Below are 18,482 nucleotides of genomic sequence, written 5' to 3' on the forward strand. Positions count from 1 at the left end.
AGATATATCGAGGATGAGGGAATAGTTAAAGCTAATCTCATATGCAGAATGAGAACATGTTGCTCAGAAAAGATGTAAGAAGACCTTCGGTTTACCCACCAGGCAGAGCACTCATACAAAGCCAGCTTGTAACAGAAGAGAAGCACAGCCATTAACAGAAAATGGCTAACTTTGAGGCAGTGGGGCAACCTGATTTCTAGGGTTAGCCCAGAGGATTTTAATGCACAGTTTTAGCAAACAAACAAGAACCACAAGACATTCAAAGGAACATTTCAAAGAAAAAGAATCAACAGTAAAAAACCAACATTACCTGATGGTAAAGGCACATAATAAAGACTCAAGACAATATCTTAAAAAGACTCGAAAAACTCAAGGAAGATGTCAAGGAAATCATGAAACTAGTGTATGGAAAAAACAGAAATATAAACAGGGAAACCTTACAAAAGAAATGCTGGAGCTGAGAAGTGATGTAACAGAAATGGAGAACTTGGTAGAGGGTTTCAACAGTAGACTCCTCTCTGTCTGTCTGTCTGTCTGTCTCTCTCTTTCTCTCTCTCTCTCTGTGTATGTGTGTGTGTGTGTGTGTGTGTGTGTGTGTGTGTGTGTGTGAGAGAGAGAGAGAGAGAGAGAGAGAGAGAGAGAGAGAGAGAGAGAGAGAGAGAGAGAGAGAGAGAGAGACTGGCCTCTGTTTCTTACCATAGGTACTGTCTGTTAGCATCATCATGTCTAGGAGAGAGAATAGACTCTGTATCTCCTGAGCCACTTGAGTGAATCTTTCTCAAAGTCATTGAAAAAAACAACAACAACAACCTAATGGCAGGACCAGGAATTAAAATACCAGCTCACCCAAAGCAGCGCAGTGCCCAGCAAAAGATGCCATGATGTGTGGCTTCCCTTTTGCTCAGGTTCTGTCTCACTTCACGGTCGATCCGTATGTTTATTTGTGCAGCTGGGCAGAAGAAAGGCAATTAAGAAGGGCTTGACTCGTGCTTTTCATTTACCACTCCACAGAATAAGCAGGGGGCCTTGCTGTGAGGTAGGAAGGTCGCCTTGATGGAGACTTAGCCCTGGAAGGGCTGTGATCTGTTCTATGAGCTGAGGAACTAGTTCCAGTTGCTTCCCTTCCCAAAGCTCATGCTTACTGTGTGCACTTCCAAACCCACCGTGACTCACTGTGGCTTGGGGACGGTGCTAGAGGCTGATCTGGGGACACCAACTGTCTCTCTGCTTAGCATGTTCATTTTCTGCTGGTTCTACAAAGAGTCTATGACCAGGGCCAACTCTGCTTCCCAAGCCAAGTCTTATAACTTCATTCGAGGGAGGGCTGGGCTGGGATCTCAGGTCACAGCCCTGCATTCTGGAGACAGGGTATCCGTCTTCCTGCACTGGGCTGTTGTAGCCTCCCATGACTCACTAGTAGGTCTCTGGCAGCCGGGGAGCCGAAGACGGTGCAGGATGGCTGGTGACTCGACTCCCTTTAGGTTTAACCTCTTCAGGATGACACAGCAGGGCGGCGGATGGAGGTTGGCTAGGGAGACAGCCGAGAAAAAGCCTCCTTCCATGTTCCAGTACCCTAGACATCCCTTTCCACCTGTTGCCATCCCATCTTCCTCTCTGCTGAGGTCGGAACTCGTTTGTGATGAGGGTGTAGGTGGTAATAGAATAACTCTAAGCCGGGACCTGTGACCTCAATGTGCCTTTACACTGTCACTTGATCGTGTTCTCAAGCACCAGATGCTCATGGTCCTCCTCACCCCAGCTGCCCACAGATACTGGTTGATGGTGAGTCACCGTGGGTTTGGAAGTGTTCACAACCATCAGTGGCTTTGGGAAGGGAAGCAGCGTGAGCCAGCCCCGAAGCTCACAGGATAAAGCCTTCCAGAGCTCAATCTCCACCAAGGCCTTCTTCCCACCTCGCTGCACAGTTTGCTGCTAACTTCTGTGAACAAGCAGCAAAGGGGAGACGTGATTCAGATCCTCCTGTAAGGACATCAGGTGACTGAGCTTGTTGTGGCTGTTGTAACAAGGACCGTGCGTGGGCAGGAAAGTGAGATGCGGTGTGGGCCCCTGCAGGAAGATCTATCCCTGAGGTTAGTTTCCCAGCTCCTGGGCTCTGCTGCTGACTCCTATCCTGAACAATTAAAGATTTTTTTTTTCCTCAGAGGATAATTTCCCATGACAGTAAAAATGCAGCCCTGCCTTTCAAAACCATGAAGTCAAGGGGATTTAAATGGGACTTTCCACTTCTCGCTGTCTCAGCTACGTCCTTAGCCCAGCCTCCATAGATAGGGGTGCGTGCGCGCATGCACGCGCACATTCTCACACACACACACACACACACACACACACACACACACACACACACACACGGGGATGACAATGGGGGGCATGTGTGCAAACACACAGGGACACATAGACAGGCCTGTATACCAGCACACGTGCAGACACATACAAACACACACACACACAAATGCGTAAGCTTATTGTCAACCCATGCAACCCATGGGACTTTTCCTCGGTCTTTGGTAGCCTTTGTTCCCTTGTTTTAGAGACAAGGCACACACAGACAGCAAGGAAGACCCGCCACCCACATTGTCCCTTGCCCTGTACTTAGGGCACAAATGGACCCAATTCTCACAGCTGTGTTTAGCCCAACCCCTGGATCTGAGCCCAGGGAAGTCCCTCTTACAGGAGGTGGGACTCAGTGGTCTCCGAACCCTAATGATATCACATGACAGAAAAGTGGGCTGTCCATGGGGCAGTGCCAATGTTCGTGACCAAACACCAAGTTGGAGCTACGGCTGGATGGGGCAGATGTCTGCAGACTCTTCTTTGGAGGTGAAGGGACAGTGATGTAACAGATGGATGACAGTCTAAGAGAGTCTCATTGGACAACGTGTGGTCAGGGGCAAGACAAAGGTACATGTCCTAAGCCCTCTCAGAGCTCCCCCCACCCAAGAGTGTTTTCTATTCTGAGCAAAGCACCTCACTTCTCTGGCCTTGGTGTTGCCTCCTGCACAGTGCAGGATGACCCCACCTGCACCGGCTCACACTCTTGGGCAGTGATGGCTGTCACCTTGTAGACCTTGACTTTGTGTGAGGTTGTGTGGCTTTGCTCTGTGTGGGGCTGCCGGACAAGTGGCATTGGGATGGACACCACTGTAGTCAGGAGAGCTGGCTGTCACGGTGTCACAGTGCGGCTTATGTCAACCCGATGTATTAATGAAATACTAAGTGTACTAAGTGTTAGTAGGTAAAGTAAGTTTGGGAGACACTGACGATTCAATACGTCTGCTTTTCAATTAGTATACAAATCTTAGGGAAATGATGACCAGGAGGTCATTCCATCCGAGCGCTTACTCCTCAGCTCTGGGCTGCTTCCAACCACCTTGACGGCTGTGCCCATTTCCATTGGTTCCTCCCGTTCACTGCCTTTTGGGAACTTCTGGGAGGTAACACCTTTCGTAGCCTGGTATTTTTACAGTCTCTGAACTGCCCACATCACAGGCTTGGAAACCTGGAGATATTATTAACGAGTCACTCAGATGCCATCAAACTGTCCCAAATCAGTCACATCTTTGTCTCCATTGTAAATCCTGATTTTTTTTTGGGTTGACATGATTCTGGGCACACTGGTCTAGATTTTGGAAAATTATTATTGGGATACCAGATGCGAAGAGGGGCTTTCTTCTTCGGCCGCCTGAGCAAACGCAGTGACTGATTAAGACAGGGAGCCGGACAACTTGGCAGGGGGGTGCATGCAAGTTTGTCCCTCTTTTTCCTGAAGGTAGGAGTAAGCCCAGGCTGGAGGCCTGATCCCAGTACCACACAGCTGCAGGAGCCCAAGAAGCTGCTAGGGCACTGATGTCTTCCTGAACAGGTGCTCCAGAAGTGGAGGGGTGAGACACGACCTCAGCCAGCGTAGGGACGGAGTCTTAGCTGCCCCCAAGCCTCATGTCACCCAGCTGTTAACTCTGGGGATGTGAACTGAATGGAGCCTTGTGTTAGTTACATTTCTATTGCTGTGATAAACAACATGACCAAAAGCAACCTGGGGAGGAAAGGGTTTATTTAGTCCATCATCAAGGGAATGCAAGGCGGGAGCTCAAGGCAGGTACGTGGAGATCAGAAGCAGAGCCTTGAAGGAATGCTGCTCACTGGCTCGTTCCACTTCATTGTGTGCAAAAGCCTTCTCACTCTCCTTTGTGAGACAGTGCAGTGACTAGATGCTGTGATGACCCTTCTCCCAACATCCCAGGTGGGATCCAAGCTTTGCAGGTCAGCTGAATGCTTTGGCAAGAGTCATTGAGGGCATATGCTTCCTGTCACAGGGTACCCTGGCTAATGCAAGCTTCCCTCATGCAGGGGTTTCTATGTCTCTGATGGACAGAGAAGAGGCTCATGTGGCGAGAGCAAGACCTTTGGGTTCTGTCTGCCCAGCTTTTCCTTAATGGCACTTGAATTGCCAGAGATAGTATCTGGGAAGCCAATGGCAGTCAGTTTGGTAACTTCCAGCCCATACATTCTCTGACTGATGCTGACTGAGAGCACCCTGGGGTCTCATCCATAGCCCATCCATATCCTCTGAGAACCTGAACTTTCTTTATGTCTGTGTGTAACATTTAAGCTCTCTGTAATGTGTAGAAAATAGATGCAATTCTATGGGTTCTTCAGTGAAGACTAATGCTCATTTACCTCCCATTGAGAGCCCCGGTGCCTGCCAGTGACCTGACAAGCATTTTGTGAAAGGGCTGTTAAGGAAAGCTGAGCTGTCCCCCTGGGATAGAGCTGAGAGTCTCCCCCACTCCGACTCATTCCTGCAGCCCCCTGGCTATGTCTCATGGACGCTGGTCTCATCGCTAGGTTCTGCTCTCAGCACCTCACTTCTCTAAGTCTTCTTCTTTGTGCTTCCCCTTGGGTTAATGTCAGGAATGAGCCTTTGTCCCGTGCCCTGTTGGGAGGCAGGAGCTAGCCAGCCTTCTGAGAGCCTTCTCCCTCAGAGCCTCTCTCTGGGAGTCCCCTTCTCAGAGCTTCTTCACAGCCACCCTTGGGAGTCTCCTCTTCACTCTGCCTCTCTCGCTTAAGCACCCCTGAAGTCCCCGGAAATCCTTTCTTCCCCCCCTACCCAAGCCCTAAATCCTCTCCTTCCTGTAATTATGTCTTCCTTCTCTATAATTAAAAGTGTAAATTTCAAGATACTTTCTTTAAAATTGTTCTTTTCTTCACAGTTTTGACCTGTTTAACCTGTCACGTGCTACAGAATTTATTTCCACCCATCTTATTGAAAACTGTTCCTTTCGTCAGCATTTTCCAAGCTCAGGTTTAGGGAACTAGTTTAGGGAGGTAATCACGTTTCTAGATAAGGAAGGCATGGCCACTGATGGTAGAAGATTTTATGACCTCTACTGTCAGGACAGCAGCAGCTGCCACAGGGGACCACCAAGAACTCAGAGCACAGCTGGGGCCAGTAGGCAGTGGAATTTCTGATTTTATTTTATTGCAATTAGTTTAACTGTAGAAGCTGCACACGTAGGGGGTTTCTTCCTGGACTCCAGGGTCTGGAGGAAAATAGATTTGCGCTACTGAGAGTTCTTTTGAATCATAAACAAGCCTGAAAGAAACCCCACTATTGACTGTTTCTGTGGATCACAGACCCTGCTGCAGGACTAGTATCCAGCACAGTAGCACCTGGGAGAAGGGTGCCCCATGCCCAGTCGGGAGGTGTCAGCTGAAGGACTGCAGGCCAGTGTCTGGTGCTGTGGTGCTCAGCACCAGACCCTATCTCCAAGATTGTATTCCTCCTCCAAGGCTGTAGATAGCCCCAGGGCATCAGGAGTGAGGGGGCTGTACTGGAGGTGCAGAGATGGGGAGAGCTTTCTCTCCAGGATTCCATGACCTGGCCATCCATCTCATAGTGTAAACAAAACTAAAAATATTCCAAGAATCCCTTCCCATTTGTGAAGCAAGGTGAGGGAGAGGGGAGGTGCTGTCTGAGGAAGTTCCCAGACAGGGATTGAAATCAATCCCAGACCCCAGGCTTTCTCCCTGTACCCTGCCTTGGCGTCCTTCCTGGGTCATTCACAAGTGTAAGCTTAGGAGCCTTCTTGGAAGAGGAAGACCTAACCTGGTGCCCTGGCAAATGCTACCGGGATGAGTTTGGGTCTGGTGACCTTTTGGACCAGCTGAGTGACCACTGGAAATGATACCGATCTACTGGTGGCCTATGGACCAGCTGAGTGACCACTGGAAATGGTACCTACCTACTGGTGGCCTATGAGCTTCTCCTTCTCGCTCTGATTGAACCATGGCCTCTATCCCCAACAATACTGTCCCACAAGGAAGGTATCTGCTCTTGACCCTCGAGCATTTGACAAAATGATTTTACCCTTTCTGCCACAGGAAAAAGATTTTGGCTTCTTCTCGCAGGGGATCAGGCAGGAGAGGTGACATTTTCCTATAGCCCCATCTCCATCCGTGGATCCTTGTAACTTGTCTGGTCATTGGGGCTTTCCCTCACTGATGATGTAACTGAAAGTTTTGGGGCAAAAGCCCTGGTTCCAGCACCCCCAACATGTTTGGCTCAGCCATCCATGTCAACATGCCAATGAAAGAACAAGAGACTTATTTAATATGGCCACACTGAGCAGAGGAGTAGAGGAAGGGTCCGGGGACTCTGAGTTCATCTTTAGAATACAGACATGAGCTTTTAGTTTAAATAGAGACAGAACCAGGGGATGTGGAAAGGGTGTGCATAATTAGTATACATTGCCAAAGTGTGGCCAAACTGCTATTGGTCCATCCTTGTCTCAGCTCCTCCCAGCTCTGCAAGGTGGCCTGAAGGAGGCTTTATTGCTGGAGGGGGAAAGGTGGTTCTCAGGATACGATCATTGCTGCTTCAGGTGAGGCCTTCTCTGATGGATAATGGCTGGTGATGGGGGGGTGTGTCTTTCCTAAAAAGCTACCACCTGGAAAGAAAAGGAAATATTAGAGGAAAGGTTAAAAAATATCTTTCAACTCATATATATCAAGTTATAACGTAGCTGCTGTGCCACACCTCCGAGGGTCCCATGGTTCGCATTTCCCATAGCAGCAGGCTTCTGAGTCTGATCCTGGGGACAAGCCTGCATTTGTCTCTGTGAAACCACAGGGGCATGGTGATCACTAGCTGTCCCTCTGTCTCCCCTGCAAGGCAGGCTATGGCATTGTCTCATGAGAAGGATCTGAGAAGAGTCATGCACCTGCCGAGCAAGGCGTCCAGCACCTTCCGAAGCCTGGCTCGCCACAGTAACAGTATGCTGAAGCTTTAAGCAGGGAGACAGCCTGGAGGATGAAGTCTGATAAGACTTGAGTAAAAGGAGGAAAACCGAGATGGGGATGGAGAGATGGAGGATCCATAGGCTCCTCCCACACGGTTCCTGGCTGTTCAGTAGTCTGTGAGCTCCAGGTCATATCGGGGAGTCCTACATCAGTTTCCCAAACCCCTCCTCTTGCCTCTGCCATTCTCCCCACCACACTGACATGGCCCTTCAGGCAATAAACCAGCACTGAGCACCACCATGGAGCCAGTGCTGTAGGAGGCACCAAGGCTACATAAATGGGGAGATGCCATCTCCCAGTGATTTCCCGTCGAATGGCTCCAAATTGACTTCCTGAGTCTTCGCTGAAGGGTTTTCCATATCCCAAGTCCGTGTGATGGCCCAGACCTATGACCTGGAATGGGAGTTATTGATGTTTGAGTAGCACTTTTTTGCTTCCTCCTGGGGTCTTGGATAGAAAACTGCTTCTCAGTTATCACTGAAAACAGTGCCTATGGCCCATGGAACCTTCCACAAACACTTTACATCGAAGAGACCTGAGACAGAGCCGGTCCATCAGAGGCCCAACTCTGTCTCAGGACTGCACAGTAAGTCTGCAAGCACTTCATCTCTGACCCAAAATAGTAATGACTGGATGCCGAGGAAGGTAATTTTCTTATTGCCAGAAGTAACTCTTGTATTGAACTAACAACAGCCATATGGTATCTTATTAGGAAGAATTTAGGATAATGAAGTTCCCACTGACTCTTGTAACACGAATCTGTAGCAAAGATTGACTGAATCTCATCCAAGAGGAGTTGACAGCAAGCAAAGGCACCTGTTTTCATCACTGAAAGTACTCAGGAGGAGGAGGCAAGGAAGAGAAAAAGACAAAAGGAAATGTTTGTGGGTATGAGGAAGAGAACTGTAAAGTGAGAAGGACAGCCTGACCCATACCTGAGTCCAGCCGTGGGTTCCTGACCACACACTCGAGAAGCTGAGAGAATGATAGGAAATGTCAAGTCATCGTACCAAAAATTGGCATGTCTAATATGTCTATAAAATGTGTAAACAAGGCTTTATGTCTACTAAAACAAATAATAAATGTCAGGGGAGGGAGGGAGAGAAAGTAAGTGTGTGTGGATGGAGAGAGAATGAATACAAATGGCCAGGATGTCTTATATGTCTCCTGTTCTGTCTAGGACTCTAGTTCAGAGATCTCCAGCAAGGTGGTGGAGTTGTGTCTTCACTGCACCTGCATCCTGAGTGGCCTTTGCTCCTCAGGCAAGGTGACATTTTCCCCATCCTTGATCCTGAGAGAGTGACCACTAGCTTTAGCCCCTCCCTGTCCACCTGTCCCCAGATGTCCCCTGACTTACTCTAGCCACCCTGGGACAGAGCTGACCTCTGTTTTTTCCTCCCCTGAATCCTCCTCCATCCTTTTAACACTTTCTTGAAAGACTTCCTATCACTTTTTGACCTAATTTAGCTCTTTTTACTGCACACTCCCAATCTTTTACCTGGAAATAATCATGCGTGGGAGGGTTGCCCAAAGCTCACATAGTATAGTGGTATTTGTGTGAGTGTTGGGAAGAAGCCACAGTGGGCATGTGTGTATTAAAATAATGGACTCCAGGTATGTGATTGGTAGGGCTCGTTGCCAAGGACTTCCTCATGTCTGGGCAAGATGTTTTCCAGAACACTGTCTCATTTTATGGTCATGGTGATCTTTGTGAAATGGGTGCTGTTTTATTGTCTCCATGTCACACAGAAAGAGGCTGTGATACAATGTCCAACCTCTGAAGCCAAGACCCACCCTTTATTTCAGACACAGAGCCCTGGTCTGGCTCTCTCCCCATATCTTCCCTGGTCACACAGGTGTCCTTCTGGGCCCCAGATTTCATCTAGTCCTGTAATTCATGACAAAATGTATCTCATTCAGTAGTTTCTCTTAGCTTTCAAATGTCTACACATGTAACTCAGAGGCATTGATGTACACAGGCTCTCTTGCACTACCTATCTTACTGAGGCATCGAACCTAAGTCCTGAGCTTGAAGGTTTCAATTTTCCCAGTTGAGATCTACATTCTCTCCCCAGACCCACCTTGTCTGTAGATGAGGAGGAAGGAGGGTCTGTCACTATCTTCATGGGGACTGCTTCCTCTGGTGACAGTGTGCGACCTATGTGAGGCTGCAGAGTTACAGGCAGCACTTCTTCAGGTGTGTAAAACTTTGAGGCCAGACCTTGTGGTACAGCTTTGTCCATAAACTCAGGCTGCAGGGTGGAGATGAGCTCTCATCCATGGGCTCTGAGAATCCAGGCAGGTGTTCTTCCCCAGATGTAGAAAATTCGATGGTTATCCATTTGCTTTCAAAGTGGCCAGCACGGTCTTCTCTTCAGTCCTGTTCCTTGTCAGTACCTTGTCTAAGACTCTGCATCTAAATGAAAGACAGGTCTTGGCGTCAGAGGTGGGACATTGCATCATGTGAAGCATGGTGAAGGGCTGTGGTTGGGAAGAACTTGTGGAATCTTACAGCCTTTGTGTATGTCATTGGTGATGTGCTGTTCCACATGCTATCCCATAGCATGACTGATAAGTGTCTGATGGATATTACAACAGGAATTTTTCTATATTAGGATGTGGAGAGTGTCCACACCTGTTTCTTATCTGGCTTAGTTTTGTTTAAATCTTTTCCTTTTAGTTTAAACTTGGCCATTTATGAAGAGCAGGTGATCTATGATTCACTGTCCTAGTTAGCTTTAAATGTCAATTTGGGCGAGCATAGAGTCAGAAGAAAGCCCTAGATTAGATTGGCCTGTGGATATATCTGAGGGGGATGGTTTTGATGATTGATGTGGGAGGGCCCAGCTCACTGTGGGCTGCACCATCCCTAGGAGGTGGTCCTGACTGGTATAAGACAGCTAGGTTAGTATGGACCTTCAGAGAGTTCTAACCTATGGACGTCCTGGGTATTCTCATGTGCTATTTGCTTGCTTTATTTTTTTCTGGCACAAGGTTGAATTGCTCTGGGCCATCTGTGGTGAAGAAAACAAGCTCATAAGAGTCCTCCTTGCTGGGAGAAGAGATGCAAATGTAAAGAACTTCTCACCTTAGAGGGCTCCTCCTTCTCCCCTCCTCCCACTCTTCCTGCTCTTCCCCTTCCCCTTTCCCATCTTTAAAAAGCTTTCTCCCTTTTAATGCATTGCTAATGCTCCATAAATCAGGAAATACCTGGCACTCACGACCCAGATCTGTGATGGCCCCTAGTTCCTCCGTCACTTGGGAGTCATTGTATTTGCCCTTCTATCTGGCTTGATGTACGACTAGACAGGACAGGGTCATGGGCATAAAGAATATGAAGCAAGATGAATGTGTTGTCCAGGGTACTTGATCCCTTGTCCAAGGAGAATGGGCAGGGCCAAAAGCATCTGGACTGAGATTTCCCTAGGAGTCACATCAAACTCCTGAAAGAGGAAAGGAAGGATCAAAGCTTGGGAAATCTGCTCTTGGGAACTACATCATGCAAAAAGGGTCCTGTGGGTGACCTCCTTGGTCGCTATAGAGAGGGTCTCGGCGCTGCTACTCTTGTGAGAACTTGTGAGGAGTGTGCCTCTTAGACCTCCACTCTTCCTGCCGTGGGGAAGATGTGTGGGATGAGGAGTCCAAAGCATTTCACAGGGATACAGCAGCTTCTCAACTGTGGGATCAAACATTCACTCAACAAAATGTTTTTTGGAAAACAAAAACTTTCAAAACATAAGAATAAAAATTGAAAAATGAACAAAGCATAGTAATGCATCCCACTTATCCCAGAACGTGGAGGTAAGAGAATTAGGAGTTTAAGGCCACCCTTGACTCCATAGCAAGTTTGAGGCCACCCAAGGTCTCAAGAAAACAACAACAACAACAACAACAACAACAACAACAACAAAAATCAAAACAAAAACCAATAACCTAGTTCATTGGGGTATACACACATGCATTCTGACAATGCAGCCATTTTACAAGGAAGGATGACCTTCTAGTTCCTGCAGGGCATACTCCTGACATTAGTGACTTCCAGAGGTATGAGAAGACATTGACCTTGAGTGAATTAGCAAAGGGGCTATAAACAACAGCAACAACGACATCTACAGATTCTCCCCCCTCAACCCCCGACATAGTATTTTTATTGGTTATTTGGGAGTTTCACATAATGTACCCTGGTCACATTCACTTCCTAGTCCTCCCAAGTCTGTCCCCCACACACTTGTGACCCTCCACCCAATAAAAAAAGAAACAAAACAAAACAAAAAAGTCCAATGTGGAAGTCCGTGGTCTGTGCTGACTCCAGAAACCATGTGGAAGTCCGTGATCGGTGCTCTCCTGTAAAGGGCAAGGAACCTCTTTTGCAGTGGTTTCAATGACTGAAGACTCACAGCTGAGAAAGAGAGTCAGAAACTTGTGACAAGCCCTACCCATCCCTCTCCTAAAAGTAACAGCTTAGACAGGAAGCCATCAAAGAGAACTCTTAAGAAGTATGATAAGGATGCCGAAGTGTATCTCTCCACATCTGATGGCTTCTTGAGGGAGTACGGGTGGGGAAGGACTCAATTTTCACTAAGGGACTGGTCACTGGGAGTTTGACCATTCTTAAGAGGATGGCAGAGTAGTGAGCCCCTTCCTCTGTCTACAGGTTCCTGGGGGAAGCGAGTGGGAGAGCACCTTCCACTCATAAAGGGCTGAAGGTGTTTTCTCATCAGACTTTGGATTTGGACTTGTGGCCAGAGATCGCCTACTTGTGAAATGGATGACTTACAATTCTGATAGCGATTCACTTGACGTTTCTGTCAGATGTGAGCACAGAGTGGAGTCTGTTCTCCTACTGCTCTGTGCTCCTATGGAGTGGACTGTCTTCTGCTCAACCTGAGTTCTTTAAATTTCTCTCGCTTCTTTCTCTTCCCCAAGTTCTTGAGAGTCGATCAAGACAAAGACAGAGACTGCAGCCTGGACTGCCCAAGCCCCCCTCAGAAGCCCCTATGTGCCTCCGATGGGAGGACCTTCCTGTCCCGATGTGAGTTCCAGCGGGCCAAGTGCAAAGATCCGCAGCTGGAGATCGCCCACCGTGGGAATTGCAAAGGTGATCAATGAGAGCCATGGCTGGAAGACAGGCCTGTGTGGAGAGGGCATGAATAATTTATTTGCTCACACTTAACAGTCCAAAAGTTTCATATTGGTAATTTACTTCTCAGAGCATATGAAGAGAAATGTTTATGAATTTCAAAGTAGTATTTTTTGAGAGTTTTATGTAGCCCAGGTTAGCCTGGAATTTACTATGTAACAAAGGCTGGACTTGAACTTCTGACCCTTCTGAACTTCTTGTGCTTCCACTTTCAGAGTACTAGGATTAAAGTTGGGTACAACCACACCTGGTTTATGTCTGCTGGAGATTAGGACCAGGGCCTTTTGCATGCTAGGCAAGGGACTCCACCAACTGAACTATTTCCAGCCACAAAACCGTCATTTTTACAAATTGTCTAATGGTCTCAAAGTGTTTCATCTTGTTGTAAAACAAATTTATCACAAGTGCTTCGGGTTTGTTTATTTGTTTTTCGCTCAAAGTGCCTCTAAAATGATGATCAGCTCTTCTTTCTTAGTGAGTGGGGTTCACGTCCTGTCAGTCAGTTTGGAGTAGACTTGTCACGGACTTGCCAGCCTTCTGATTAGCAGCTAGATCCAGAGTTAAGGCTTAGAGCAAGTCTGGAAAAGCTTCCCGCAGTAATGAGGGGTTCAGCTTAGTGGCAAGCACACACAGTGCTTTCAAAGGGGATTTACTTTCTCTGAATCTCTGGGAAACAAGACCACACAGACTAAACTGGCCTTGAGAAGATGTGTGTTGATGAGCCATTAACCCTGACAATCCTCCCATCTAAACAGCCCAACCACATCAACCGCCACCAGGGCCATGCCTCTGCCTGCAGTTAACCAAGCTGCCAAACTGTTGACTCTTTCTGTCACAGTGCACAGTTCTGGCAGGCAGACCCCGTTCCTTGTTACAGGTGAAGCAGACAGACTATCCTGTCACTCAGAGAGCTCTCCCACTGACAAGATCAAATGTCTTCATTTTGGTCAGGTGTGGTAGAGCACACCTGCAATCCCAGCACTCCGGGAAGCTGAGGCAGGAGAATCCTGAGGTTGAGGCCTGCCTGGGCTATGTAGGGAGACCCTGCCTCAAGATAAAATGGTAGGTGAAAAGAGGACTGGGAGGTAGCTCAGTGGTAGTGTGCTTGCCTAGCATGAAGCCCTGGGTTCAGTACTCAGAACCAAAGCTAGTCATGGTGGTTCACGTTTATAAACCTTATCTTAGGAGGATGAGGAGCACACCTTGAGTTCAAGGCCAATATGGCTGCAGGGTGAGACCCTGTTTCATAAAAACAAAAACAAAACAAAAACACAGTACCACAACAAAAATACTCAGTACTGCAAAAAACAGAATAACCCAGTGGTGATCATCTGCCTTCTTAATGGTTATGAGGGAAGAGAACAGTTAGGATAAATGTCAATGTCATTTGCAGATGACTTTTTTTTTTTTTTTTGAGACAAGGTTTCTGTGTGTAGCTCTGGCTGTCCTAGAACTCACTCTACAGACCAGGCTGGCCTTAAACTCAGAGATCTGCCTGCCCCTGCCTCCTGAGTGCTGGGGTTAAAGGCGTGTGCCACTGCTGACCAGCATGATCCACTCCTGTTTATTGCGAAAACAAAACGAAAAACCCAAATAGCTTATTGACTCTCATCCACCTGATACTGCGTACTCCATATTATTACTTTGTCTCATTGCCCTTTGTCTCTGGACACTCAGCTTGTGGTAAACTGAATATTAGCTTTCATTTCCTCAGGGGAAGCTTGAATGAGAAAAATCTAGTATTGGCTCATTGCGGAGCACACATGTAGCCACACACATACTTCTGTATACGTGATCTCATGTCCCCACCAGCATGCAGGTGTACACATGGATACATGCGTATGTACTTGTACACAGACACACACACACACACACACACACACACACACACACACACGCACACTCAGCACGTTCAGGTGGGCCATGGGTGGCTCTCTGGTTCTTTCAAACCAAGCATTGCACTGGGTCTCGACATTTGCTTAGGGTTGGCCATTTTGGAGAGTCACTGCTTCCTTCTGCCCCCCAAAGACTCCTCAAACAGTGCTCTGCAGTCTCAGAGAACCCTTTGTATTCCAGCCTGCAGTCAGTCCCTTGAGAGTGAAGTGTTACCTGAGAGTGAGCAGCCTCCTCTCTGTGCGCTGAGACATCTCACACTGTGTTTTCAGTTGGGTTCAGATATGAAGGCCACCCAGCCTGTCCCCAGACCTTCTTCTGAGGTGGCTGGGTTTCATGACGGCAGGATGCTGCATATGGCACCAAGAAGAGGCATGGTGCTCCGAGTCAGGATGTGGAGCTGTACTTAGGCTCTGCCTCTTGCTGCTGTATCCCAATCCAGACCCCAAAGTGCTACCCCATCTCCCAGGGCTCCAACACTAAAGCATCACTGGTGAATTCCCACTAAGCAGCGACTGAGTCTGCTTAGTATAGAGATCAAATACTTATTTTAGAACTACTTTTCAAATTCAAAGAGTCATGTGTATTGTTCTACCTTGTAATTCCAGCCACAGACTACTCTTCCCAGCCTTCTTGCTCACCTGAAAACACAGCATGGCTGAAACAGTGTCCTTGGGTTTAATGGGTTCCCTACTGGCATTGTGCCAGCGGCTGTGGGCATTTGGTGTGACAGCAGTCAACACCTGACTCCATGTTCTTCCCTCGTGGTTGTCTGAGCAGTGAGTGCTAAACACAGATTTCAAGAATATTTAGATGTAATTTTATGCTTTGGCTATTCCTGTCTCAGCTACATGTACAGAAGAGGAACAAATGAAAAATTCTTTTAAATAATCCTGACAGAAGCTTCTAGAAGCAATCGCCTAGGAGGTCTTAGCTTTCAGAAATGAGCACCGTGGGCAGCGGTGGTGGCCATGCAGCTCCACAAACCCTGGCGTCTTTTGTTCCTGCTTCCTGCCACATTCTCTTGGATGACCCCAGTGGGGTGTCCCGCTGATGGACCACGAGGAAGTGGTCAGATTGAGTAGCGGCTGCCATGGTTTCTGAGGACCAGTAATGAGACAAGTGTGATGAGGGCCGGGAGACGTCATGATCTCAAGGGTGGCAAAAGGGCAGTGGGAGACTCTCCCGTCCCTACTGCTAGGTGTCTCCCCAGGACTTGGACTTTCACTGGCTCTGGTCACAGTTTGATTTCTGTGTTAGAAGGGGACAAAGATATTCTCTCAGGGTGTCCTGTGTCATTTCTGTTTACAGGCAGCCTCCTGTTCCTGGATAATTTTCTTGGTGGAGTTCTCATCCCTTCATGGAGGAAATTTTATATCATGCACTTGAGACCTCTAAAAACATAATGGGGAGAAGCAGTCCAATGTGACACCTCTCCAAAGCAAGTTAACTTAAATAGAAAGGATTACAATAAAAATACCACAGACTCCAACAGCTTTCTGAGTTGTGTTTATGTGGGGCTGTAGCCAGCCCAGGCAGAAAACACAGAGCTGGAGGACATGGTACCCTTCACAATGTAGTCTTAAAGACAGGTGGGCAACACATGCCTCTGGCCTACGAGGATATAGCTGAGGCCCCAAGAGGCTCTCACTTGCTCCTGTCTGTGATGAGTGAATTTCATCTGCTGGGGTACACCTTCATCTAGAACTTGGCTTGTAGTAGGAGTAAGGAATTACCACAGGGGCTGGGATCTTTGCCTAGGGTGCCTTATACCACCAGGCATTGCTTACCTGGTCCCTAAAGTCCAGTAGATAACATCTCCTGGTTTGCAAGCCAACCATAGGAGAGACGGCTTATGGGAATGGACCCCACGCCATGAGACCCAGGCACAGCATTGGCTGCCACAAGATGAATTATACCAGGACTGACAACTTCTCTCCTTTTTCAATTTTTCTCCTTTTTCGAAGACAACAAATGCTGTGGACTCCACAAGACCCATGTGAGCCCCGCTCCCCTGGGCTAGATGAAGAGGCAGGAGATCAAGTTTTCCTTTATTGCCCTTAACAAAGTACAATATCCACCCAGTGTTTCCCTATGTTCTGCTGGTGTGGAAGCTGGCCACGCAGTAGAGAGTCCCACTACAGCTGGCATCTGTATTTTGAGGTCATTTTTACATATTTTGTGGGTGACAGATTTGTGGGACTGTCTCCGTTTGCATGTGCTAGTTTGGAAACAACAATTAAAATATTTTATTCCATGTTTAATTAAATGGAATTAAAATGTTGTACTTGTCTCATGTCATGATTTGACATTGACCCTGACTGGAATCACAGTGGTTTAGACTGATGGATTTTTCTCATGTTTTCATAGAAATTTGTGGAGTTTGTGTTTTCAGAACTCAGCAAACACATTAATATTTTTCTTTTGATCTGAGACCAACATGGATGGCTGCTTTTCTTTTCAACAAAATCTCTGGGACTGAATTTAAAAAAAAAAAGGAAAGAAAAGAAGAAAATAATGGAAAAGGTCACATGCTAGGAAGCCTTGGAATTATTTTAAGATTTCTGGGAACAAAGCTATAATAGATTTCTGAAAAACAGCTCCCTTGAAGGTTTCTAGACCAAGAGCTTGAAGTGGACTTATGTGGGGTGAGAGGGAGATGCAGATACTTGGTTGTCAGCCCAGTCCACCCGTCAGTGCCCACCACCCATCATCAGTGCTGGGATTCTTGATGTAGGAAAGATATAAACACTGACTCCTGGGAAGGTACCCGATCGCAGGCAGACCCCATGACAGAAATAAAAGGTTGTCCTTGCTCTGAGGTTTCAGAGTTCTCACTGACAGGACAGGTCACAGGGCCCTCAGCAGCCTTATCTAACAGATTAAAAGTCAATTATTAGGCCTCCACCCAAGCTCAGCTCTCCAGCTGTGATGAGTCGCTCAAGACAGAGGACCTGCAGCTGGAGAGGTCCAGGAGTCAGGATCCTTTCTCAGTGGAGTGGAGAACACATCTGTCTCCCTCTGAGACAAGCAGTAAAAACACACAAACCCCAGGAGTTCTCCCCATCTGAAGGTTTCCTCTCTCTATACTTCTAACACACTTCTACTGATGGGCAACTAGCAAACTAGAAACTTGGTCACAAGCTCCAACATTTACCCCCTTTTCTATACACACTCATGGTTCCACCTTTGAAGACACCCCCATTCGGAAACACTGGGGCAGGCTGGGAAGCACGCAGCCTCGTGTGGGACTGTGTTGACCCCTGGGAATAGCTTGAATGGTCCTGCCAACTGCTGCAGCGATGGGTGGACCTGCATTCCACCGAGGAAAATAGCTGCCCGTGAGAGCTCTGTGCAGGGGTGAGGGCACATGTGTGTGCATGCGTACAGGCGTGTGTGACTGCACACAGGTGCAAGTGTGAGCGTGCACAAGTGTACATGTGATCATGCAGGTATAAGTGTGGGTGCAGTGTCTGCAGCATGAGAAGAACAGGTGTGCTTAGCTTTGCTTCTGACTGTGCATGAGAGTCTGTGGCTCTGCTCTGTCCGGCACCTCCCTGCATTTTTGTTCTCGAGGATGTATACAGTCCTCTGAGACAGCAGCTCCGTCTGTTTCCCCAGCCCTGCCCATTGGTCTCTTCCTACAGCCCCACCTGCACCATGCTTAGCCCCCATTGCTGCTGTGTCTTCATGGACTTGAGAAGTCACCACAGGAGCTTCAGCCCTTCCCCAGGCAAGCCATGGTCAGGAGCACAAGCAAAGGCTTTGGAATGCTAAGTTGGAAGCAGCCTTCCCTGTTTGCTCAAGCTCCGCTGCAATCTCAGGGTGCAGCTTCCATGGGGAAATAGAAGCCCGGGTCTGCAGTCTCAGCCAGGCTCTCCCTCTGGAGGGTTGGCAGGCAACCCTCACTCGGAGGAACCTGAGGCTGCACCGTCCGTTTTAATGTGCTGGGAGTGATGTGGCTTCTTGTGGCAGAGACGGTGATGGTCAGACACCCCTGTTCACATGCTGTAGAAACCATCTCTCCTTAACACATGGTGGAGATACTCCCTGCTTACCTTCATGTCCCTTCGCAATGCAGATTGTGTGTGGTGCTTCCTGTCTGTATACTTTATGTTATACTTTGTGAATC

The 18,482-nt window shown here is 47.8% G+C and overlaps 1 protein-coding gene across 1 annotated transcript in view; it reads left to right on the forward strand.

Moving 5' to 3' along the window:
• Smoc2 (SPARC related modular calcium binding 2) overlaps nucleotides 1-18,482 on the forward strand; it is a 123,846-nt gene that overhangs the window by 31,200 nt on the left and 74,164 nt on the right. Inside the window, exon 2 of the mRNA XM_059272907.1 lies at nucleotides 12,244-12,415. Coding sequence (XP_059128890.1) covers nucleotides 12,244-12,415 — 172 coding nt within the window. The remainder of the gene's footprint in view (nucleotides 1-12,243; nucleotides 12,416-18,482) is intronic.

Source organism: Peromyscus eremicus, chromosome 8b (assembly GCF_949786415.1).
Source record: "Peromyscus eremicus chromosome 8b, PerEre_H2_v1, whole genome shotgun sequence".
NCBI lineage: Eukaryota > Metazoa > Chordata > Mammalia > Rodentia > Cricetidae > Peromyscus > Peromyscus eremicus.